A 24,350-nucleotide genomic window follows, 5' to 3' on the forward strand; every position below is an offset into this window, starting at 1 on the left:
TATATACATTTAATATTATTGAAGAACAAGAAGAAGAAGCTGAAATGCTTCTCTCTCCCACACACAACAAAATATTATATATGCATATTGTAAATTACTTGTAAACATTTTTGGACTGTCGTAGAAGAAGATGAAGAAGCAGCACACACATTGTAGTAACTAAATCTCGTTTATCGATTTGGGGATTTCGAGTAATCGAAATCGCTACCCAAGCCCATAAGGAATCATTTCTAGGCAGCTATGCCAAAACAAAAACAAAAACAACTAAGAAAATTGAGTAGGCAACATCTTTGCTGGCCCAAAGTGCCGCCAGCTAGTAAATTTTTCTATGTTCTAAGTCGATAAACCGATAAAAATAAAAAATAAAAAAAAAACAACCAACAAAAATATCGAACTTGATCCGAAAGGCTTTTAGCAATGCGTCCATGGACTGATTGTTGAAAGTGTTGTCGGTTATATATATACATATATATATATACTTATATAGTACGATGCAAACAAACCGATGTTGAGGTACGAGGTAAATAAGTAAAACAAAAACAAAATCAGCTTTAAGCGTACTGTTGAATTTTTTCTAGCATTTTCCCTGTTAACGTTCGTTATGTGTAGAAGAAAATGCTTTATACGATATTATTTGTAGAACTGCTCTATATTGTTAAAGGCAAATCTGAAGACAAGCTACAACAAAAACTACAACTACAACATTAACAACTGAAACTACAACTACAACAAACAACTTCATGCACAACACTCTATTGGTAAACCGGATCAACAAAAGCAACAACAACAACAACCAACATGAAATGCGTCCTTGTAACAAAAATCAATTTCAGTCAATTAGAAGAAAAAATGAAAAACAAAACAAGAAAAAAAATGTTACAGTAAAATAAACAACAAACAAACACAAAGAGCAACAAAAAAGACATGCAAACACATTTTTTTAAACAAAAATAAAACATGAAAAAAAAAATTGATAAAAAAAAACATTTTTCATTATTTTTCTACTGAAGGCGTCGTCAACGTGAACAGGAAAACTTGACGGCGCAGGCGCAAAAGCTTTAAATTTGAGAATAATATAAACACGAAGTAAAAGTCTCTAGATAAAAAGAGAGAGAGAGAGAGAGCCTAAGAGGAGAATAATATGTATAAACAAATATAAAAACAAAACAAAAAAATACATAAGTACATGCCGTAAAAGATTTTTTAACTTTAAGCCAAAAACGCCGTTTTTTGAGTCAAAAGTCAATTTTGTGGTTCACCAAAAGGGAGAAACAGTAAACAAAAAGAACACAAAAAGTAATATGTAAAATAGTTTTAAATGAAAAAAAAAAGAAGTAACATAAAATATGAAGAAAAAATACAATTACGAAAAGACAGAAGACAAATGTGTAAAAGTTCTTGGTAGCTACTTATATACGACTTACTTTCCGTTTAATGCTCTTAACTCTCTTGATTATCATTATTATTATGATTATTATGATTATTATCATTCTATTGTCTTATATAAACATATCAGTTCTAATTATGTGTATGAGTAAATCGACAACAGGAATATACGAGATATAAACGAGATACAAATCGAGACAAATGTCTAGCGATGTTTCTTTTTACCATATGCAACATACACAAACACACACACAAGCATACCAAACGCTGAGAATCGCATAGAGCGGCGCAAGACAATGCTTTTATATGATAGCAATCAATTATTGTCATAAACATTTCGTAGTTCAGTTTATTTTGTATACACATACATATGTACATACACACACACACACTCAAACACAAACACTCACATACACATATACACATACTCACACATACTTGGTAAAGAATTGCATACAAAAGAACCTACATACGAACGATCACTTGACTATTTTTGCTATAAGTAAGAAATTCCCCCCAGGAATATGTCAGTTTGCAGTTGGTACTCCTGCTGACAAAAACACCTTTACTATATTGACAATATCTCTTATATATTTTACACTATACTATACGAAAAAAAAAAAAAAAAAAACAAAAACAAAAAAATATATATATTAATATATACAAAAAAAAATGAAAAGAAAAAAAAAACAATTATGAAATACATGACAAATGTTTAAGATAAAGATAATGACAAAGGACGGCAGTGAAGTTAAAATTGTATTTACAAATGCGTAACCAGCAAAAATGAAATCATTTTAATACTTTATACACAAGTCGAAGGAATCTTAACAAATTATATATATATATACATATATATATGTATGAAGAAAATCCCAAAATTCAACAGAAATGAAGATACATTTATATAAAACGCGTTAATAAAGCGTAAGACAGTTTGTAAGTATTCTACTATGTAAGTAAAAGTAATTAAGAAATGGATGGAAAATCAATTAGAAAACACATACACTCAAACACACACTGGATCTGGAATGCGTATACTTTAAAACAAAAAAAAATGGAAGAAAAGTAAAGTAAAGGAAATTTAGTCTAGATACCAAGTCCCAGCTGGACACATTTGGGCATCGAGTGATGATTGAGAATGTAATAGAGCGGCGTTGCCAATGTGTGTATGTATACATATATGGTACATGCATGTAGGACAGTGTAATAGCTATGCGACAACTGGTACAGTACTATATACACTTACAGCAAACTATACAAGGTAAAAATTATAATAAAAATTAAAAATAATTATTAAAGAGAAAACAAAGCGTGCGAAAAGCCATACACATAAATAGAAAGCATAACGAGAATTTAAAGAAGAAAACAATTTTTTCATTTCTATAAAGAAATCCGGTAACGAATTTGTATATTTACTACAAGTATGTATATGTATATATATATGCAGATATATATGAAGAAATAAAGAAGGCAAACAGAAACTTCATACGAACGCAAAAATATATGCCCATATATACATACATATATATAATATATATATATAAAACAAAATTGTATATCTATATAAATATATATGTATATGTATATGTACATCGTATACAATATATATATATATATTTATATAATAGTTATATAACCAAGAACAAACAAATAAACATATAGTTAAATTCAATAATGTTAAGCATATAAAAAAGCAACAAAGCCGATGGTTAAAGTAATTCAATTATTTTTAAGGACCCTTGCACACAACAGCCAGAAGAAGAAGAGGCAGGAGGATCATTCAAAATTGGCAATTATTGCCTATTACACACACACACACACGGACACACTTCACACACTCGAACAACAATAAATTGTAATAGTTTTTAACACACACAGAGAGAATATCAAGTCAAATATGTATTCAAAAATAAAATAAAAAGAGAACGAGAACTTTAGCAAAAGAACATTTCGAACCTATTTTCCCAGCAGAAGTACAGAAGAATTTTGATAACGAGTTCTCAGATCTGTGAACAGGTGTTATAGGTGGGAGACAGTTGCAGAAGAAGAAGCAGAGAGAAAAGCAAAAATTCCATTCAAGCTGTTTAAAATCGGCGTAAGCATAAACGACTTCAAAATTATGCATGCGTATATATATATATAAATAAATAAATAAATATAAACTATAATAAAACATGATTTTAAAAGCGAAAGGAAAACAATTTAAATAATGGCATTATAAGTTAAGATAATGGTACATAAGTTTAAAAAACAATGGCAAAACAAAACGGCTCTAGAGCAACAAAAAAAAATACACACACACACACACACAAAACCAAAAACAAAACACAAAAAAAAACCAAAAGTATATATAATACAAATTATAATGAAATAACTGAAGAAATAAATAAATTAATTCATAATGATTAATAAACAAATATGAACATTGTTCAAAAACATAAAACTCGAGCGATGTGTTCTCATTTGTGGGCTAAATGGGGCTTCCAGATTGGTCGGGATATCAAATTTACAGTTCAAGATGGTTAACTTCGTAAGCTATAAGATTGTTTAAGCCACATTTGACCAAGTTACATCAATCGATAATCAACTCGGATTTGCCAGCTGGATTACCAATTATTCGTCGTTAGTTAATATAGTTTAGCATATGTAAGTATGTATATACATTGATAACACCCATATTTATTTTAAATTTCCTACACAAAAAGGTTAACAAAAGGCTAGCATTTACATAACATTAGTAATGAACACAGCTCAAGTACACGCTCAGCTCGACTTTTTAGACTTTTTGGCCAGCTTTTTGGCATCCCACCATTTGGCGTACCATTTGGCGCTGCGCTCAGCGCTGGTATCTGGATCATATAGCGGCATATAGTCCATGTGTATGGAGGCGCGCAGACGATTGTACATGAGCATTGATGAGGTATACGATGCAATGGCCCGCGGTGAGTAGCGTATGCGATATTTGGTATAGGGATAGGCCACACGCACGACAAACTCCCACAGCAGGGCCAGGAAGAAGAACAGAAAGTGTGGTAAATACCACCAGCTAGTTTTGACCTTGAAGCGTTCGCCCAGCAGCGCCATCTTTTGCACAAAGCGTGAGACATCATTGATGCCCGTGTCGTCGGTGACGAATACAGGTAATCCATTCACCGCCTTGCTGGACACCTTGAGCGCCTTGTAGGCACAGATGTGTCCCCAGGCCACGTTGCCAGCATAAACCAGCTGTTGTTTGCCGCCGACGCCAGCAATGCGCGGAAAGACCCAATTGCGAGTGGACAAATAGTCAAAGATAGTGGTAATGAAATGTGGATCACATTCGCCATAGGTTAAAGGTGCACGTATTGCAGTGGTGGCCAGATAATCTAAAGCAAATAATCATTAGTATATGGAGATTACAGTCGAGTATATCGAGCTTACCTAGCTGATTCTGCAGCGGTGCTCCATTGGAATTGAGCACAATATTCTCTGCACGCAGCTTGCTAGATGCATAGCCCGCAATTAGAAACTCGCTATCCTGTTCCCAGAGCTTGGAGCTGTCCAGTGTGGGCGTGTCCGTCTTGGACTCTGTAGAATTGATCACCGCCGAGAAAGTGCTGCGTCCCTTAAATGGCACAAAGCACACCGATGTGCAGCTGCTGTAAATCAAGCGTTTCACGTTCTGCTGTATGCAGAGATCCACCACAGTCCGAGTGCCTAGCATTAAATATGTTAAAGTGTATTATTCTATTATCTACTCTCCTTGAGTGCAGTAACTAGTAAACCCACCATTTATATTCACACGCTCCAGCTCGTCATAGTTGGGTGGATATGAGATGTCAACCGCAGCAGCGCAATGGAAGACGCTGTCAACTCCGGCAAAGATTTTGTTCAAACTCTCACGTTCTCCGCCAATATCGCCGACAAATGTACGTAGCATTGGCGTCTCCGGATGGCCAATCTTATTGCTGTATGGCACAATGTCCAGCGAGCGAATCTCTTTGATACCCAGCTCCTTGTGCTGCTCTAGCAATAGTTTAATGATATGTTGGCCCAGAAAGCCGCTTCCGCCCGTCACAAGCACCACTTCGCCGTCGCTGCTGCCCATTGCCTCAAATGTCTCTAACTCGAGCTCTTACTAGAAAATAATAAAATAAATTCCGTTGAGTAACCAAGTGCTGAAAAGCACAACAAAGTGCACTGCAGCCATAAAAAAAATAAAACGCAACAACTGAGTTGGTCAAGCAAGCGTCGTAAAAAAAAAAAAAAACGCTGCTTCAATTACCCAAGCATCGGGTCGCAGCGCATCAAAACAAGCCTTCATTCGCGCTCTCATAACTAAAGCAGATAGCCATGGCTCTGCAGAAGAGACCTTCGTCCGGGGTCAGCAAAGCCGTTTTCAAATGACTTGGTGGTTTTTTATAGCGCATGGCTTACGTGCAGCTTTGTTATGTTAATAAAGACACGGCGCAGCTTTAACCAGATCATAGGTAATAACATAAAGCCAAGCTTTTTAAAATAAATTATTGTTAAGAAGAACGTTTCGATTAGCTTTCGACGTAAGCCAAAGAGAGAACATCAATTATCGAAGGACATCAAGGAAGACAATGCGATTAATTATCGAGAGAGCGCCAGCTTTTCAGATCCACACAATAACACAAGCTCTTGGCGAAGTATGATCTCTATGAAATCCGTTACACCTTTGAAATGAATATTAATGCATTTTTAACTACATACATATGTACATATCTTCGCAATAGAAATATCATTGAAGTTGTTGCTGTTTTTTCTTAGCTTCCTCTTTGTGTGTTACTTGGCCAGGGTCAACATTTTCAACACTTTTGGACCAACAGCAGCAGCGGCAGCAGCAGCAGCTGAGCAAAACGCTACAAATCAAAGAGTAGCTGCTGGACTTGACGCTGGGCTAGCTGTGATTACCACACAACAGCAATAACAACAAACTAGCATCAAATAATTACTATGAACTGGTTTCCGCGTATATTACAACATACGTGCGTCAAATGGTTGCGCACAGTGACTGGGCTTTAACACTTGGACTTTTAATTGTTAAATTGCACTTTAGATTTGCACCGTTGCACTTCTAATTCTCTAAATTCCCATAAGCAATGACCTGCACTTACCACGAAAAATAGTTTGTTTATTTTGATCCGTCACTTGCAACGGTTTGCTTTGCTTGCCGCCTTAAAACTGTTTGACGACTTGACCACGAACGGGCTGAGCTGTAAGCGATCAGACAGCGTTGCCACCTATCAAAACCTATGCTCATCGATAAACAACGAGAGCTCAGCGATCGCCAAAGTTCCTATCGGATTGCAAGCAAAACAGCGCGCAAATTTAAAAAGTACACTTATCAATTTGGTAAAATTCAATTTTTTATTCAACAACAATTAAATGAATATGGACATTAAATAGGCTTAGATATTATATAAATAAATTTCATCTTTCATACGAATCATGTTAGTTACACAGGCAAATTACAATATTCAATAAGTACATTGGTAATTGTTTTCGTTGCATCCCTCTTCATATAGTATAGTATATATATAATAAATATATATATACATATATAAAGTAAACGAGAAGTAAAAGGCCGTTGATACAAATGACTTTGGATTAGATTAGGCGCGCTTAAACATTAACAACACATACATATACATGGAATACAAAATGGTGTTTAGTATAATTAAAAATTCTGTTCACATTTCGGTTTGGTTTATTACATTATTCTGTAAATATATTTTAATGTTCATGCTCAGTTTTAAATCGTAAGGTTAATAATTTTAATGTATGTATGTATGCATGTTGTGTATATATATAGATATCAATCTGTTAAGTACTAACTGACTTGAATTTTATATCATAATAAATACATAATATATCATTATCATCATCATTATTACATTAATGTACGCACTTCTGCCGCACAAACTATATATAATCATTAATAATTATCTAGATTTTTTTTAGTTACATTATTGCATTTAGATGCATAAATTGGAGTGTGACATGAAGCAATGAAAACAAATTCTATACTAATCAATTGTCGCGCGATGAACAATATATGAATGTTGATTGTGTGTTCATAAAACTAGTTAGGTGTATATATAACTCTTTATATATATATCAGTATATATATAATAGGTATTACGGTATGCGGTCACAAGGAGCAACTCTTTAACTAACATTATTTACTTTAACTATTACAAGTACGTTTTCATTATAAGCTATTATTGTTGTTATATTGTTTATCCTTTTCAGCCATATACATATATCCTTTCCACTCAGTACGATAAAGCTGATGGCGAACGCGAACCAACTGTAAAATCTTTGTATACTGAAAACACGGATATCTGCAAAAGCAAAAACAAATATTAAAAATAGTTCATAAATCATTTCTATGAATTTTTACACCCTATTCATATATACATATATGTATAAATATATATACATATATATAAATAAATAAGTATATTTGTATATATAAATATAGATATGCATATATACAAATAAATAAATATATTTGTATATATAGATATATGTATGTACTTTAATTGGCAACTTGCGTCACAGTCAAGAACTGCATTATGATGTTGGAAAATCGCCAAATAGCCAAATTAAACTTGGCATCTACAATTGGCAGCCGAAATTGGAAACTGTTTTAGATTTGTGCTCCAATTAGAGAAGGGACAGGGAATAGAGGAAACAGTATTTACCTTGTCTTTCAGCTGCTGACACAGTTTCTGGCCATTCATCAGCAGCAGGAGTACATCATTGAGCCATTGAACACCGATTTCCGCTTGGCGAGAATCAAATTGCATTGTCCCTTGATTGTTTAACAGCTGATAGACGGCTATGATCAGCTTGTGGCTCTGCAGATAGAAGCTAACGGCCAAATCTTCGGGCAGGTTAGGCACAAGTGATTTCATATTGCGTCCCTTGATTAGCTCCTCAATTGGCTTCTTCTTCGGCACTAGCAAACTGTTGCGTCCACGCTGCAGCGCATCCAAAATGTTGCCTATCACATGAAGCACTTCATCCGAGGTTCTGCGTATGTACAATCAGTAAATTGTAAATATAGAAATTTAAAGTAAACACCAAACAATCTCACTTGAAGTGATAAGAGTCATCAACGTCGTCAATGTGATTGATTGCTGTTTGCAGATGATTAGCAGCATCCTGCACCTGCTGCAGCTTCCACGGCGAATCGTGTGTGATTGAGGTACGTTGCGTCTGACTGGGCGCTTTGCACAGCTTAAAGCTAATATCCTGTTAAATACAAAGTGGAGACTTAATTACTTTGTTTATGCCCTTGTTTATGTATGATTGGTGCTTACTGCTTGGGTTATCGCATCGCCCGTTAAGGTTAGCACCGCCTTCAGTTGATCGGGCGACACACTGAGTACGAACTTTTCAGTCTTCTTGCCCTCGTTATCATATAGTGGCACAGGAAATCGATGGGCGCATTCCTAAATGATAAATAAACAATGATAAATACATACAAATATATAGATATGTATATTTATGAGTGATTCTATTGCATAAGGATATTATTATGATAGCTTACCACTAGTATAGTTCGCAATTGCTTTAATATCGCATGCACTTCCTGCCTCAGCACCCACTCGAATTCAATTTGCTGCAAATATGTATGTACATATATATTTATATATACATATATAAATAGGTTTGTAATGCGGGTTTGTTGTGGGCGTGCGTATATATAGGTGCGTGTGCGTGTGTATTTTGCGATAGCGTCGTTGTCGTTGTCGTCAGCCCAAAAACAAAGAACAACGGGGCACGTTTCATGTACAAATCAATAATATCGGCATTTCGGTGAGAGAAGAAAGGAAAAAGACGATATGAGACAAAACAATCAATAATCAATTATCTTAAAGCACATACACTTCACACTTGATTAATTACATTGCATTTTTGGCCGGATGGATTTTTAATTACACACACATACACAAACACTTGCACACATATTTGCACACATACATACCAAATTTAGAGCCTCCTCTCGCTCGGTGTCAACGACAAGCATTTTCATTGTGCTTTTGGCCTTCTTGCGGGATGTTATGTATCTCCGTTTGGTTTTGTCAGCTAATGCTGCAGCACCACCGTTGTTAGCAGCAGCACCAACGCCAGCAATTTGCAACGAGAGCGCTGTAAATGTTAATGGATATGCTGAGTGTATATATATTTAACAACTGCTGCTGTTCATGAATGAACAAACAAAAACGAACGCATCTTTTGAAGCGATATTACGATATGTTTGTGTCATTCAGTGTCATCGCTAGCAGACAAACAAATTTGAAAATTCGCAAGGTTTTTGCATATTTATTAAAACATGCACTAATTCATTTTGAGTAATTGTCATTGATTTACTCACAATTATTGATTGAATTAACACTATTAAAAATGTAATTGTATATCATAAACAACTTTACGTTTGCAGCCCTGGCTAGCAAATATTTCTCTATAATGCCGTCTATCGACTAGGTATCAATAGTGAATGTCCGTCGACATGCGAATGTCTAACTTGCGCGCGTTAAATTTAAATTCAAGCAAAGCTTCAGTGTTGATAATACTTACGTTTTCGAAGAGGCGGAGGCGTGGTCAAGACAGCCGTCTCCGGCACCGAATTAAGCACATGGTGCTGGTAATGCCCACTACGCTGTCGATGTAGCGGCTGGAATGACCAATTTGTTGTCGAGCTGCAAATTATTGAACAAAAAGATATGTTCACAAATAACACGTTGATATTTTTTTAACCAATTTGTCACTACGATCGCACACACAAAATTGACAAACACCTTATCATTATAGATTTGTGTTTGATTTCGATTTGATTCAGTGTGAAGTGCTAATTGCCATAATGCCATTGTTATTGTTATGGCTGTCGAATGAGTCATCCATCCATCCATCGGAGCAGCTGTTGACGCTATAGCGCCTGGTTTTTGGTTGCAAGCGAATCTCTCTCTCTTTCTACCCGTTTCGCTTGAATTACATGTAATGCGGGTTTCCCACAGCGCGCGTGTCAGCACTTTACTTAAAATATGGCATTGGCTTTTTAGCTACAATTACAAAATCGCTTATCAAGCTATGCTAAAAAGCTTGCTGACGCTGTGCACGCAAACACAAGCACACACGCATACACATTTATATCCATATTCATATTCATACATATATGTATGTATAGGTAAAAACACGCGCATAGTTACTTTCAAATCCCAACAGTTCTTTTTGTTCTTTTATCAGAGTTCTTTTTGTTTTCGCCAATTTGATAAGCCAATGTCAAGAGAGGGAGAGAGGAAATGAAACCTATTTGAACATTTATGCGGCCATAAATTTTATTGACACCAAAAAGTCGTCGGCGGCGTTTTTAACACATTCTTAAGCTACCCATAATGCCAAAACAAACAAGCACGTCTGATGTATGTATACACACATGCACATAAATAAATAACGGTAAAAAAATTACCTCTGCGGCATTTTGCTATGTTAAATATTTATTTATTATTATTATAAATGCGAATTTTATTATCAATTGCAAACACTTTACTTAATATTATCACGAGACGAGACAAGACGAGACGCACGATCGTTAGAATTAATAATAATAATAATAATAATATATGTAAAAGTGCTCAAAAACAAAAACACACAATTTGTTAGCGCGCGCGGTGAGTGAGTCGTTGGAGGAAGGGAGGTGGGGGACGCGACGTACGATCAGACGTAGCTCAACACTGGCTGGCAGCTAACGGCAAGCGCACACAAAAGCCACAGCCAAGCAACTGAACCAACCCGACAGAGACCCAAGAAAAACGCCGCCAAGTCGAGCGGGCGAATTGGTCAATGGCAGCAGGCAGCAGGCAGCAAGCAGCAAGCAGCAGACAGCAACAGCAAACAACAGCAGCAGCAACGGCAGCAGCAACAACAACAGCGACAGCAACAGCAGCAGCGCCGTTTGCGTCGAGGCCAACGTCAACGCCGAGCGCGCTTTTGTATGTAATGCTAACGTAGTTAAAAAAAAAAATAAATAAATAACTCGACGAGCTTTTTGTTGTTGTTTTTTCGTCAGCTTTCTTTAGGTGCGCGCTCTTCGCTGATAGCCGCGTTTATCAGCCAACTGCGCGGTTGGCATTGACAGCATAGCATAACCATAAAACGTTTACAGAATTGCCTTTGTTTTGCTTTTGGTTTTTTGTTTTTGTTTTTTATTAATTTACTTTTCATTTCATTTCTTTTTTTTTTTTGTTTTTGCATACACGGTTTTTGTTGCTTTTATTTTGTTTTTGTTTTTTTATATAAAAAAGTAGTACAAAAGCGTTTAATTCTATTAATTTGTGGACATCAATTTAAATACGTGGATTTGTTTACGAGAGATGAAACAAGTGTGCAAATATAAACAAATAAACGTGTGCGCCCCACCGCCACCCTCAAACAGGTGGGCAGGCGTCGATGTATATGTGTGATTGTGTTTGTGTCTGTGTGCCAGGGTGTGTATGTTCTGTGTGTGTGTGTGTCAGTGTAACTGTGTGTGTTTCAGTGTCAGTATGTGTGCGTCTGTGTGTGTGTACTTGTGGATCTTGGGACTGCGTTTATTTACTCGCCGGTCATCATCTCCATGAATTCTGTAAGTTAAACAAAATGACAGACATTTTAACGAAAGCCAGAACTAAAAGTATATGTATATATGAATATACATATATGTATTTATACGTATGTGCATGTATGTATGGCATGGGAACGAGGTTTAATTAATGATCAGTTAAATAAACTAAATATAACTTTCGCCTCTTTCTATCTTCATTTATCATCAATCTACAATCGAAGTATTTGAAAACGAATAAATATACATATATAATCCGAGGGTGGATTCAGAAATGATAGGTCTTTGTATACTCTTGCCCAAAAATATGTTAAGTGAATAAAATAAAATAAATAATAATCCTAAATTACTATCGACTTAAAAAAAAAAACACTATGTTATTAAGTTTCAATAATAATTATTGGAAAATAAGAAATAAATAAAATAATTATTATTTATTTACTTTCGTTCAGATTTTGCGTTATTTTTAATATTTTTATTGCTTTTATATGAACTGAATTGATTCAATAAAAACCATCACTAACAAATATTTAATATTTGCTGGTAGTTTTAATTTGCTTATTTATAAATTTCGATTTTCTTTAAGTTCACTTCAAACACCAATTATTTCACAGCACTACTATATAAACCATATATAAATATTTCAATTCTGTTTTTCCTCATCAATTTATATTGGTATATATGCACATATATAATGTAGATCTGTCACAGTTCCTATAAATAGCATCGATATGATCCAAAAAAAAATAACGATCAGGCTGTCATAATCGAAAACTCAAGATCAACCGAACTGCGTTGTCATATAGCACATCTAGCTGATGTTTACAATTAATTTATGAACGCTACGAAATTGTGGGTGTGCGAGCTTGTGTGAGTGTGTGAGTGTATGTGTGTGTGTGTGCGTGTATGCTTGTGTTTACGTGGGCGCTATTCGCAAGCTATTAGAAATGATTCCATGAGATACATATGTATCCATGTATCTATAGCATACTCACCATCGAAATCAACTGTACCGGAGCCATCGCTATCGATTTCCTCGATCATAATGTCCAATTCCTGTTCGGTCAGTTGATCGTCGAGCTCCTTGAGGATCTCCTTCAGGCAGGTGGTGGGAATGAAACCATTGCCCTGCTTGTCATACAAACGGAAAGCCTCACGCAGCTCCTTCTGCATGGCCTCAGCATCCTCCTCCACAATGAATTTGGCAGCCAATTGCACGAACTCACCGAATTCCAAGCGACCAGATTCTAAATGCGAAAAAAAAATTTAAAAAAAAAACGTATTTTTAGTTGTTATATATAAATGGATTATAGTCAATAATATAATTATTAAATATATACACTCTCGCAGAACACTCTATATTTAACAAAATTATAATCTTTTGTTTTTCCCTTGTTGCACTGCATTGCAAAAAAAAAACAGACTCTATAAACAATATAATCATACAATAAAATAACAAAATATATTCGCCTATCATTCTTAACAACGCGTTTTGAATTTACGATAGCATTAAAAGTGAGTGAATTATGATCAGAGTAGCCGAACAACACCCGATAATAATATTTTGTAATCTTGTACTTACTGTCCTCATCGACCTCTTCGATCAGCTCCTCCAGAATCTTCTTGTCGAAGGGCTGACCTATAAAGAGATAAAACCAATAAAAAAAAGTTCCAGGCATTTTTTTTTCTCCACACACTTACCCATCAGACGCAGAATATCGGCAACCATTTCGGTGGGTATGCTGCCAGTTTTCTGGTGATCGAAGCTGTTGAATGCCTTCTGGAGTACGGCAATTTGCTCGGGTGTCAGATCCTCATCCTACGGCAGGATCTCATTATAAAATTGCTTTCAATTCGATTTATCTATCCACTATCCACTTACCACGGCGCTCATGTTGTTGCTGTTGTTCTACGGTTAAAATATAGATCGATCTGAGAGATTTCCTTCGAAGTGAACACCACGGAGTATTCGTGCCTACTACAAAGCGATGCGGCTGCGTTTTCCAAAATATAGCGCAGAAAATTATATTCAGATCGACTGTCGCTGAACTTGCCACAGATACACATACAAATACACAAATACATATGCAAATACGTGGCGAACGAAGCACGAACCCGAGACGTACATTTTCGGTATATGTAGCACATTTCCACGCCCGATGCCTGAATTTTATTGTTTTTTAGAAAGAACTGTAAAAGCGCGATCAAAAACAAAATTAAAAGACGACGAGCAAGGCAACCCAGTCAGCCACCCAGCCAGGCAGTCGGGCAGTCAGAATGTGAGCCGTATAGTGGTTTTCCACACAGACAGGAAAAAGCAGCAGCAAACCAGCAGATGGATGGATAGAAGCAAAGAGGGAGATGCCTATGGAAGCTGCATGAATCGCCAGCTATAATGCGATGCGTTGCGCTCTTCATATACTCACAGACACACACACAAACACACACAAAACATAGCCAAATATATATAGCTATAAACAATATGTTACATATATATACTATATATATATATAGATAGATATATGTGTGTGTGTATATAGACAACAGTTGCACGATGACAGCAACAACGAGATCAACAGCAACACTTGAGATATGGAGAAATGCCCCAGTGAAGCATGCGCTAGACAACGCATAGAGAATTGTGCGCTACACTCAGAGCGAAAGGGCATATTGGTTGAGTGATTAACTTGGCACTCAGCCAAAAGGCAAATAGCCACAAAATTATATGCAGCGTTAAGAATATGCATGAGAAGTGCAAAGAGAGGCACTTGGAAAGTAATCAGCGTATGGCAATTGGATATGCTAGAAAGGAAGCAAAGAGAGGCCCTATGAATGGGCGATCAACTGCTTTTACTAGTCATCTTACACATTCAGTTTCTATACACATATAACCTTCATCAAGTTCTTGAAAATCGCATAGAGAGGTCCTCGTGTAATGCTTGATGAGCACACGCTTCTGATTTAGCTTAGTCAACTCAACTTGATACTCAAGCAGCAATTCCAAGTACATTATCAATGGCTTATCAATTTTCTGTATATATTCTTCTTTCAGTTTAAGTTCTTATATATTTTATTTATGACACATTTTAGTAATCTTAGCTAGCATTTTGAATAGCTCGAAATTGCTTTTTGCATTCGCACCCAAATGATTAGTCGATGGTACCAATTAATGGTAGCGATATGATAGCGTGACGAAAATATCAGTTGGCACAGCTGCAACTACAACTAGAACTAGAAAACATCAAATTGATTGATTATTTCGAAGCATATTAGTTCCGGAATTTGTTGCTGCTGGGCGCCGAATTGTTGGAGGCTCCACTTTGATTGAGCAGCGCTGTGAGCGTAGCATGGGAAGAGCTCAGAGTTGAGCTGCTGGCAATCAGTTTGCCTTTGTTGGTGCTGCTGCCCACGACGGTGCCCTGCAAACAGGGCGTGGCAACGGGTGTAGATCCCAGCTCCTTAGCTTCCTCCCCGCTGGCCGTCGGCGTTGGCAGCTGCGCCTGAACGGGCGTGCCCTGCAGCAGCGCATTGCGTAAGTGGCTATTGTTGCCAGTCAACTGTTGTTGCTGCTGCTGTTGCTGTTGCTGTTGCTGCAACTGTTGCTGTTGTTGCTGCTGCTGCTGCTGATTGCTGGCCACTATGAATGAATTGGTTATCAGGCCGCGACTCTTGATATTCAAGTCCACAAAGAACAATTTCATTTTCTGTATCATTGTCTCCGTCACATTGAACGTGAGCATCATGCTGAGATCGATGTTGGTCTTGTGCCGATAGAGATCATGCGTTTGCTGCAGCCGGCAGACCTCGTCGTAAATGAGAAACAGGAAGCGTGAGCTGCGATTCTCGGCGGCTATAATGCCACGTTGCGCCAGCCATTCGCGATCCTCGGCGTCGGGCAGATAGCGTATGATCTCTGGATGTTTGCTGGCCAAACGGGCGCCGCCCAGCTCCTTGCCGTCAATGCTAAAGCCAAAGGCGAGATTCGCCTGCACGTCTAGCACAAATTTTGTGGTCGTATTGATCTGGGCGGTGTTCCAGAAGATTTGCCGACGTACAGGTGTGGGCAACGGTCCGCTAATAAGAGGCGTTCGCTGTAGTTGCAGTGTCTGCGACTGTTGTTGCTGCTGCAACTGTTGCTGTTGTTGTTGCTGCTGTTGCAATTGCAATTGTAACTGTTGTTGTTGCTGCTGTTGCTGAAGCTGCAATTGTTGTTGTTGTTGTTGCTGCTGCTGCTGCTGTTGCTGTTGAGCTGGCACTGGCATTGGCTTGCCTGCAGCTACGGCGTAGCCCAAATTGTTGGTAAACATTTTGCTATTACTCAATTCGTGCGCCTTTGCGGGTCGCTTAAGGGCCAAACGTTGCTGCTCACCGGCAACAGTTGCTGCTGCGCCAATCGGACGTGGCTGGCGTAGGACGAAATTCGTATACTGTGCCTTGGCATTCTCCAGGAGAGCACACGAGGACATCTTTTGCAGCGTTTCCTCATTCACCGCATGCTGCCCGAGATTCTCTTTGATGTTACCAAAGGCGGGCTTGAAGTAGTTCTAAATTGAGAAATGATTGAGATTAGTAATGTTCATATATGGTAAATATGGCTCTTACTTACGTTCATATACCGCTTGATTATGTCATTGACCTCCGTATCGAAAGCCTGTTGCACACTGATGCGCAGCAGCTCCAGAGCTCGCATTGCCGACTCCGCACTGCCGCCGCTCTCCATGTTGTGGACGCCATTGTAACGCTGTCTGATGCGCTGCAGCATTGTCTCTGCCATATCAGGGGTGGTTACATATTTCTGTTGAGAGCCGAAGGGAGAGGGTAGATAATTAAGCATTGCTAGAAACTGTACAGGGAATAACGAATTTCTGCAACTCAGCAAGAATGTTTCTGTATAATAAAAGCCTCTATCGTATATAGATATAGGACTTGGATTATATAGTTTTCAGCTCTATGCTATTCATTCTCCAACGCAGGAATTCTTTTTACATATTTCTTAAAGCTGTCATATGATAAAATGCCTGGATATAGTCAACTGGATTAGCAGCACGTGGCTCTTGATATCAATTCTCTATCCTATATATACCACAACTAATGGGCTCATCTGTGGCGCCTTTACATAGGTACACAAACAAAGTTTAATAACTAAAGTTCCACCAACTGTGGAATATATTTTGCTCAATACAAATACAATTTAAATTATGCATCAAATAAAACAAAGTATATTTAATGAATCAAAATAATTAAGGGGTATCTTGAGGGTCGGCTACGCACCAGTGTGGCATCCGTTCCATTGTGTAAAGTTGTCTCTGTTGTCGCTGGCTCCGTTTCGATGTGTTTCGTGGGACTAGCGACGCGCGTGTCCATGGAGTGTGTTGTCTGATTGGAGCAGTCGGAGTCATCCGAGGAGGAATTGCCCTGCAGTCCTGCAGGTGAACGTTGCTGTGCATCGTTGTTGATGTTGTTATTCGCTGTGCTTGCCGCATCGCTTAGAATCTTCCAACTGCGCTGAATAACCATATTTTTATTTGCTTGTTTATTATTTTCGTTAATTTGAAAAGGTTTTCATTTGGTTTCAGCTGCACTTGAACTGCTGAGCTGCTTTTTATCTGGGCTGCCTGCTGGCCAGGGACCAAGGTCTGCAGTGCGCATGCGCGATTGTGCCACCACCACCAGCAGAGCTCATGCCCTCGCCGACCCACAAAATTGTAACGAAACAATAACTTTCAACAGTTACTGCTGGTGGCAGCTGGCTCCGGCTTTGCCACTGGCTGCGGCGCTGGCTCTGGCTTTACCACTGGCTGTGGCTCTGGCTCTGGTTCTGGCGCTGTCATTGCCGGGCTGCAGTCCATGTCCAGTTCACCCAGCTCCAGACGTCGCTGATGATCCAACAGACTGCGCAGCTCAGCGAATTCCGCCAGCTCATCATCCTCATCCATGGCATTGACATCAGCAGCAACTGCAGTGGGTTCTTTGACGGTCTCGATTGCTTTGCTGGATTTCTTCAGCTGCTGTCGTTGTGCCTGCAGCTTCCTGTCAAACTCATCCATGTATTCGAGCGCGGCACTGGGCAGATAATCATCTGGAGCCTCATAGCCGCTGTGCACGGGCAGGTTCAGCACATCAGGCAGCATGAAGGGAAATAGCCAGCAAACTAAAGGTGTGCTACCACAGGTGTAGCAGGCCTCCTTGTGATAGAAGAGTAGACCGTCCAGCTGTGGCTGATTCGCCTCCCACTGCGGATAGCGTTGCAGGGCTTGCTCCACAGCGCTGGCGTCCTCAAAATCATAGTACTCAAGCAGCTTGAACGGTTTTTCATTGCGGTTGCTGCGCTCGCTCAGTTCGCCGTGCTCATCAAAGCGCGATCGCAGCCAAAAAAAACGAAAATTTGCATCGCAATCGAGCAGTAGCTGCTGGCCAAATGAGAGCGCGTCCAGCACAAAGAAAGTATCCATCTCCTGAACGTACACGCAGTCCAGCACAGTCTTGAACTTCTGCACGTAGCCATCGCCAGGCAACAGTGAACGCAGCTGCATGACAATGCGTCCCGCTTTATTGTAGACCTTCGTACGGCCATTACTCGCCATAACCAAGCAGCGCTTGCCCACAGGACAGGGCACTAGCAGCCAATCGGACAAGTTGTCGGGACGATGCCGCAGCCATTCGGATTGCTGCAGCCTCAAATGTGGACTCTTGCTGTCATTGTTGTTGTTCTTGGTATTCTTGTTGCGCTGTCTGCGTTTTTTCTGTTGCGCTTTGCTCTTCCCGCTCGATGTTGACTGCTCTTGCTCATCGTCGTCGTCGTCGTCCGAGTCTTTAATGAGCCGGTGCACATCTTGTTGCAGCTGTCTTCGCCGCTTTTGCTCATAGAGCAACTGTTGCTGGCGTAGCTTTTGCTGCTCGCCGAGATCAACGCTCTTCTTGTACAGCTCTTTGTAATTACTGCTCATTTTCAAAATGCGAAATTCACACCGCAAACAAAACACACCGGCGCTGCAAATTGTATTTTGACATTCTCACAAACCTACGGTCACACTGTCGATGGCTGAATAAATATTGATATCGAAAAACATCGCTTAAACAGCTGATTGACCTGCACTAGCTAATTCATATGCCGGCGTTTTATTATTTATTACTTAAGTGACTTTTAAATGAACAAAAGATATGAATAAAGCTACACGTCTCTTCTGCCCCGCTTTGATAACTCCCAAAAATGCAGTGGTCAAACAAACGGAACAGTTGTCACTCAGCCAGAAGGTAATTGTGAACTCGTGTTACGAAAGCAAAAGTGAACTCTCGTTAGATTACAATCTTCCTATTTCTAGCTCCTAACTGAGCTCGGCCTCGTCAAATCGGGCAGTAATGGCACCTATCAAATTATGCCTATAGCGCAGCGCGCCGTAGACAAATGCATTAGTTTGGTACAGCGCAACATGCAGGAAGTTGGCGGTCAAAAGATCAGCCTGCCCGTGCTAACGCCCACACAGCTGTGGAAGAAGACAGGCCGCTTAGACGGAGACATATCTGAGTTCTATATGGTGCGCGATCGCAGTGGCAAACAGTTCCTAATGAGTCCGGTGAGTAAGCTTTGCCTTAAGATTATCATTACTATCATATGTGCTCTGTAGACTCATGAAGAAGCGATCACAGCTATGTTGGCCACAACAGCGCCCATTTCCTATCGGCAGCTGCCTTTGCTTCTATACCAAATTGGTCCCAAGTTTCGTGATGAACTGAAGTCACGATTTGGTTTGATGCGCGCCAAGGAATTCCTCATGAAGGACATGTACACATTCGATGTAACGAAAGAGAAGGCGGAACTGACTTATGCAACAGTTAGCGGAGCTTACGACCGCTTCTTCAGGCAGCTGGAGGTGTCTTTTGTTAAAGGTGCGTAGTCAGCTTTATAAAAACACCGTTCCATCATCAAGTTCTCTTTTTTAGTTGAGGCTGCCACGGGTATTATGGGCGGCAGCCTGTCGCACGAATATCATTATATTTCCCCTGTCGGCGAGGATACGCTGGTCAACTGCAGCTCCTGTGGCTATGCGGGCAATGCTGAAATCTTTGGGAAAGATGCTACCAGCACATGCCCCAGCTGTCAGAGCACACAGTTGCATCGTGTGCGTGGAGTTGAGGTGGCACACACTTTTCTGCTGGGCGACAAGTACTCAAAGCCTTTGGGCGCAACTTATCTGAACACCTTAGGCAAGCCGGAAACTCTAGTCATGGGTTGCTTTGGCATAGGCATAACACGCATCATAGCTGCAGCGCTGGAAGTGCTCTCCACAGAGCATGAGCTACGCTGGCCCACGCTGCTGGCGCCCTACGACGTATGTCTAATTGGACCGAAACAGGGCAGCAAGGAGCAAGTGCCAGGGGAGCGCATAGAAAACGATTTGCTGCAGCAGCTAGCACAAGTTTGCGGCGCTGAGCAGCTATTGCACGATGACCGCAAGGAACTGACCATAGGCAAACGTTTGATGGAAGCCAAACGCTTGGGTCACCCACTCACCATTGTTGTGGGCGCCAAGGCAACGCAAGGAGAGGCGCCCAAGCTAGAACTGCATGCAAGTGGGGCGGAGAAAGTGGAGTTGAATACAACTGAAGTGCTGGAGCGTGTGGCGTCGCATGTGCGGCACAAGCAGCAGCTATTGCAGCAAGTGCCCAGCAGTGAAACGGATGTTCGAGCAAGACAAACTGTTGGCCATGTGCATTAGCTTTATGTCTATAATAAAGGTAACAATAACTCAAAACAAAACTTGGCGCAGACGCGCTGATTACTCCACTAGCTAGTGCTCCGCGTAGTCCGGCTCGGGTATCTGCGGATATATCTGGACCTGCTGCTGTGGCTTGCGTGGTGGCGGTGGTGGCTTTGTTATCATATTCGTGTACGACCAGGGCATCTGATTGCGCAGCTCCTCGCTGATGCGCGGATTCGTCGGCTGCATTGGATAAATTTCCGAATAGCGACTATTTAGAGCTGAGCTCGAGGCCAGCTGCTGTGCTGCTGGCGACAAGGGCGTAGCTGGGCGTGGTGAGGTTGGATCCGAGGCGGGATAGTTGAGCTGATCGGGATGGGCATCGGTATTGCGATAGGTGCTATTATCCTGCGATTGTGGAGACTGTGGTTGCTGCTGTGGTGGCGGCAAAACTTGCACTGGCGACTGCAGTGTGGTTCGATCATTGGCCTGATAACGGGAATCCTGTCGCTCCAACATGTCTGAGGTCTGCGCTGGTATTATGAGAGGCGACGGCTTGGGACGCACCTGTTCCGGAAACTGGGGCTCCTGTTCGAACTGTGGCGTCACAGATGTCGGTGCCGTCGGCTGTTGCATTTGCACCACATACGTCGTCGTCGACTGTTGTACCGGCTTCGGAGGTTCTATTGGCGGAGGTTCTGTTTTAGCTGCCGTCTGATTGGCCAGCACATTGGATAGGGACAGACAGAAGAGGCCGCCGATCAGATTCAGCAGCCAGATGATCACCACACGGCTGCTCAGGCAAGTCATCAGAATGGCGGGCGTGGAAAAGTAGACGCCAAATGTCTCCAAATAGGTCACCACTTCGCTAGGAGTTGTAGGATCCAATGTGGCACCCACAAACTCAAAAGCATCATTCAGTGTCTGTTGATGGAAGACGACTTATATAGATTTCTCCATCTCTCTGAGTTCCCCTTTTTGGTCTTACCAAAGTCTTTGATATGTCCATGCCATGATAGACGGTGGCCACCACATCCAGAATGCAACCAGCCAGCACGGACAGGAACCAGGGCCAGTAGATCACGCCAGAAATCAATTTGGTGGTGGTGCAGCACAGGGTGACTATGGTTAGAGAAGGCAATTATGAAATGGATCTGCTGTGATATATGGACTGCTCTGGCACCACTTACGTATAATCAATATGGAGGCAGCCACCCAAAGGCCGCTCACCACGGCATAGGTGATCATAAAGATGAACTCGCGTTTCGTTGTCACAAACGATTGATGCCAATCCATGGTCAACGGGTAGCTGCCTTCTATGCCATTGTAGCTAAGCTCAATTACCGGAGGACCACAGCTTTGCTCTATTGGAGACATGGCATGAGGTATAAATGAAAAGATTGTAGATGGTTAGAGGACTTACGCACAAAATAGATCAAGTTCATGGCGAACTTGAATGGGTCGGCAGCAATATTCAATGTTTCATGGCAAACTTGGAATGTCGTGCCCCATAGTGAGAGTCCCAGGTATGCGACGCCTTGCACCTAAAAGGAAAAAGAAAGATCGGTAAGATCGGTGAGTTGGCATGATACAAAAGAAGAAGCAGATAAAACAGGAAGCATTGAAGATAGAAGATAGGAAATAAGATATAAGAGATAGAACATAGGTTGTAAGAGATGGAAGATAGAGGATAAAAAATAAAAGCACAGATGAGAGGATTTAGGATAAAGACGATGCTAGCTGAAGTTCCTGATTTTTATAGAGAAATGAGGCCCTTAAAATCTAGTAAAAAGTTTCTAGCTTTTAGTCTATAAAAACCGATCGATACATTAACGAAAAAATAAAACAAAATATACATATATCATTTCAATTGAAATATTACCCTAGTACCTCTACAAGTTATCAACTAAATGCTTGCGAAATTTTGATTAATATTTCATGCAGTATATCAGGCATATCAAATAGAGTTTGTTATCAAGAATTGAGTATTTTCTTTAGGAATCAAAACTTGTATATTATATACAAGCAAATTTAGTGGAACTAATAAAAGCGGCTTTATGATGGCAAAAAGTGAGTTAATCAGCGTAAGGAATGACTAATTCATGTTTTTTTTTTTTTCCTGAAATTCAAAGCAGTTCCAAGCCAAAGCTAAATTTAGAATTCTTCTATGTATATGATGAGATAATAGATAATAGATAATAGAACTTACCAGTATGACAATGGCCATGAACAGCATAAAACATTTGGCAAATCCCACGCTGACTCCAGCCATAATTCCTCTTCTTTTTTTTTTTTTTTGGCTAGTCGATATTTAAGTTAGTTGAAATGCCAATTGGTTGGGTTGCTAACACCTCGATAAGGGCGCACAGCTATAAATTCAATTAGAAATTAAGGAAAGGCTTTGGCACTCTCAAATACGCACACACATTCATGTATCTTATCAGTTTAATGAGTTTTTGGGTAATTTGGCACTTCTGTAAACTCTATTCAAATTCCAATTGGAATTCGAATTTGAGCTTCAATTACTTAATATCTCTTATTTGTTTTTGATATAGTTTACAGCTATCACACAGTAGGAGTGAGTCACAGCACTTGAATGAAATTACACTGTCGTACATGCGGGTACTTTTATTACTATTTTCCCTTTTTTTTTACACACAATGTATAAATGAACTTATTTTTTTGTTGTACACTTTTATTATTAATATAACTGTTGTTATTGTTTTTGCCGTCGTTGTTTGCTGTTGTTGTTGTTGTTGTTATCTCGCTCACCGTTTGATAGTCTGGGTGTACTGCCGTTTGCACCTGCCTCCGTTACGTTCAATTGGAAATGTGTAGCGCGTGCACCGGCTGCTTTTCTTGGACTGAGAGCCGGGCAGCAGCAACTCATCCGCCCATTGAATAGCCATCGACAATTGCCTTGGCTCGACTGTAATTTGGGCACGCCGATAAGATAAGCCTAATGAAATTTTAAGGGTAAAACTCTGCGCTATCACAACCACTACTATTTGCTGGGCACCCAAAAGACTTGGCCAAGATTCTGCTCGCCGCGCCAATTCGTATTTGTCATTCAATTGCTTATCAAATGCGCCTTATCTAACACCTCTTTCAGTTCATATATGTCTACTGTTTGTTTTTCAGCCTATTAGGTTTGAATTATATACGAATTAAGTGCCGTATTTATAACAATTTGTGCTAATTTTAAAAATGTTTGGCTGCCATTGGTTTGGCTTAATTTTGCCACACTGTGCGTATACTTAATATCCGTTACTTCGGTCATGTGGACTGGTATGGACTTCCCCTCATTCTCTTTTCTATGATGCACTCGTGCTCGTCTGTTTATCAATTTGGCAATCGTGTTTGATTGATGTGCACGGTCTCCAGGGGAAAGAGTGGGGCCCAGGGTAACAGCTTGTATCCAGATCCATATATACATCAGTCAGTCACAAATGGGTGAGTGACTCCCAGTGCAATGTGCGCTGATAGGAAAGAGTATCAAGTGCCTGTAGGAAAATAAAAAATACCAAACGCGATGAGTAAATATTTGCAGAGCTGTAATAAATTGCGACAAATGCAAAGTTGAGAATACACGTTGAACTCAATAGATACTTGAATAGAATTCGTTTAACAATAGACCTGAAGATAAG

General features: G+C 39.9%; 7 protein-coding genes across 9 annotated transcripts; 1 reads left to right on the forward strand and 6 right to left on the reverse strand.

The window, feature by feature from the left end:
• Positions 1–2,106: 2,106 nt before the first annotated feature.
• Positions 2,107–6,640, reverse strand: LOC108651018 (3 beta-hydroxysteroid dehydrogenase/Delta 5-->4-isomerase). Of its 2 annotated transcripts, none has more exons than XM_018100411.3 (4): positions 6,510–6,640; positions 5,158–5,506; positions 4,810–5,085; positions 2,107–4,754 (listed from the first exon to the last, which is right to left on the reverse strand). In XM_018100411.3, the coding sequence occupies exons 2-4, from the start codon at positions 5,474–5,476 to the stop codon at positions 4,153–4,155; spliced, it is 1,197 nt and encodes a 398-aa protein (XP_017955900.1). In that variant the 5' UTR covers positions 5,477–5,506; positions 6,510–6,640; the 3' UTR covers positions 2,107–4,152. The 2 variants fall into 2 exon arrangements, with proteins under 2 accessions (XP_017955900.1, XP_089116018.1); XM_089259892.1 differs by having other exon boundaries at positions 6,506–6,635.
• Positions 6,641–6,743: 103 nt separating this feature from the next.
• rogdi (rogdi atypical leucine zipper) lies at positions 6,744–11,194 on the reverse strand. 2 transcript variants are annotated; one of them, XM_018100417.3, is made up of 8 exons: positions 10,874–11,194; positions 9,985–10,106; positions 9,392–9,555; positions 8,954–9,025; positions 8,724–8,855; positions 8,498–8,655; positions 8,103–8,433; positions 6,744–7,739 (listed from the first exon to the last, which is right to left on the reverse strand). In XM_018100417.3, exons 1-8 carry the CDS (start codon positions 10,882–10,884, stop codon positions 7,671–7,673), a joined length of 1,059 nt encoding a protein of 352 aa, XP_017955906.1. In that variant the 5' UTR covers positions 10,885–11,194; the 3' UTR covers positions 6,744–7,670. The 2 variants fall into 2 exon arrangements, with proteins under 2 accessions (XP_017955906.1, XP_089116019.1); XM_089259893.1 differs by lacking the exons at positions 9,985–10,106; positions 10,874–11,194 and adding an exon at positions 9,782–9,875.
• Positions 11,195–11,632: 438 nt separating this feature from the next.
• On the reverse strand, positions 11,633–14,037 carry TpnC73F (Troponin C at 73F). Its single transcript, XM_018100422.3, has 5 exons — positions 13,887–14,037; positions 13,706–13,823; positions 13,587–13,643; positions 13,000–13,251; positions 11,633–12,026 (listed from the first exon to the last, which is right to left on the reverse strand). Exons 1-5 carry the CDS (start codon positions 13,896–13,898, stop codon positions 11,998–12,000), a joined length of 468 nt encoding a protein of 155 aa, XP_017955911.1. The 5' UTR covers positions 13,899–14,037; the 3' UTR covers positions 11,633–11,997.
• Positions 13,778–17,521, reverse strand: LOC108651014 (uncharacterized). Its single transcript, XM_018100406.3, has 3 exons — positions 17,276–17,521; positions 16,611–16,799; positions 13,778–16,548 (listed from the first exon to the last, which is right to left on the reverse strand). The coding sequence occupies exons 1-3, from the start codon at positions 17,519–17,521 to the stop codon at positions 15,274–15,276; spliced, it is 1,710 nt and encodes a 569-aa protein (XP_017955895.1). The 3' UTR covers positions 13,778–15,273.
• A 1-nt stretch (position 17,522) lies between these two features.
• Snup (snurportin-1) lies at positions 17,523–18,951 on the reverse strand. Its single transcript, XM_018100410.3, has one exon. The coding sequence runs from the start codon at positions 18,949–18,951 to the stop codon at positions 17,728–17,730; it is 1,224 nt and encodes a 407-aa protein (XP_017955899.1). The 3' UTR covers positions 17,523–17,727.
• A 142-nt stretch (positions 18,952–19,093) lies between these two features.
• On the forward strand, positions 19,094–20,762 carry ProRS-m (prolyl-tRNA synthetase 2-like protein, mitochondrial). Its single transcript, XM_018100408.3, has 4 exons — positions 19,094–19,258; positions 19,327–19,578; positions 19,630–19,891; positions 19,946–20,762. The coding sequence occupies exons 1-4, from the start codon at positions 19,166–19,168 to the stop codon at positions 20,719–20,721; spliced, it is 1,383 nt and encodes a 460-aa protein (XP_017955897.1). The 5' UTR covers positions 19,094–19,165; the 3' UTR covers positions 20,722–20,762.
• Positions 20,710–23,712, reverse strand: LOC108651016 (uncharacterized). The gene is made up of 6 exons (XM_018100409.3): positions 23,476–23,712; positions 22,913–23,072; positions 22,127–22,247; positions 21,894–22,067; positions 21,692–21,825; positions 20,710–21,627 (listed from the first exon to the last, which is right to left on the reverse strand). The coding sequence occupies exons 2-6, from the start codon at positions 22,973–22,975 to the stop codon at positions 20,794–20,796; spliced, it is 1,326 nt and encodes a 441-aa protein (XP_017955898.1). The 5' UTR covers positions 22,976–23,072; positions 23,476–23,712; the 3' UTR covers positions 20,710–20,793.
• Positions 23,713–24,350: the final 638 nt, after the last annotated feature.

This window comes from Drosophila navojoa, chromosome 4 (genome assembly GCF_054131105.1).
Source record: "Drosophila navojoa isolate 15081-1374.11 chromosome 4, UAZ_NAV_1.0, whole genome shotgun sequence".
NCBI lineage: Eukaryota > Metazoa > Arthropoda > Insecta > Diptera > Drosophilidae > Drosophila > Drosophila navojoa.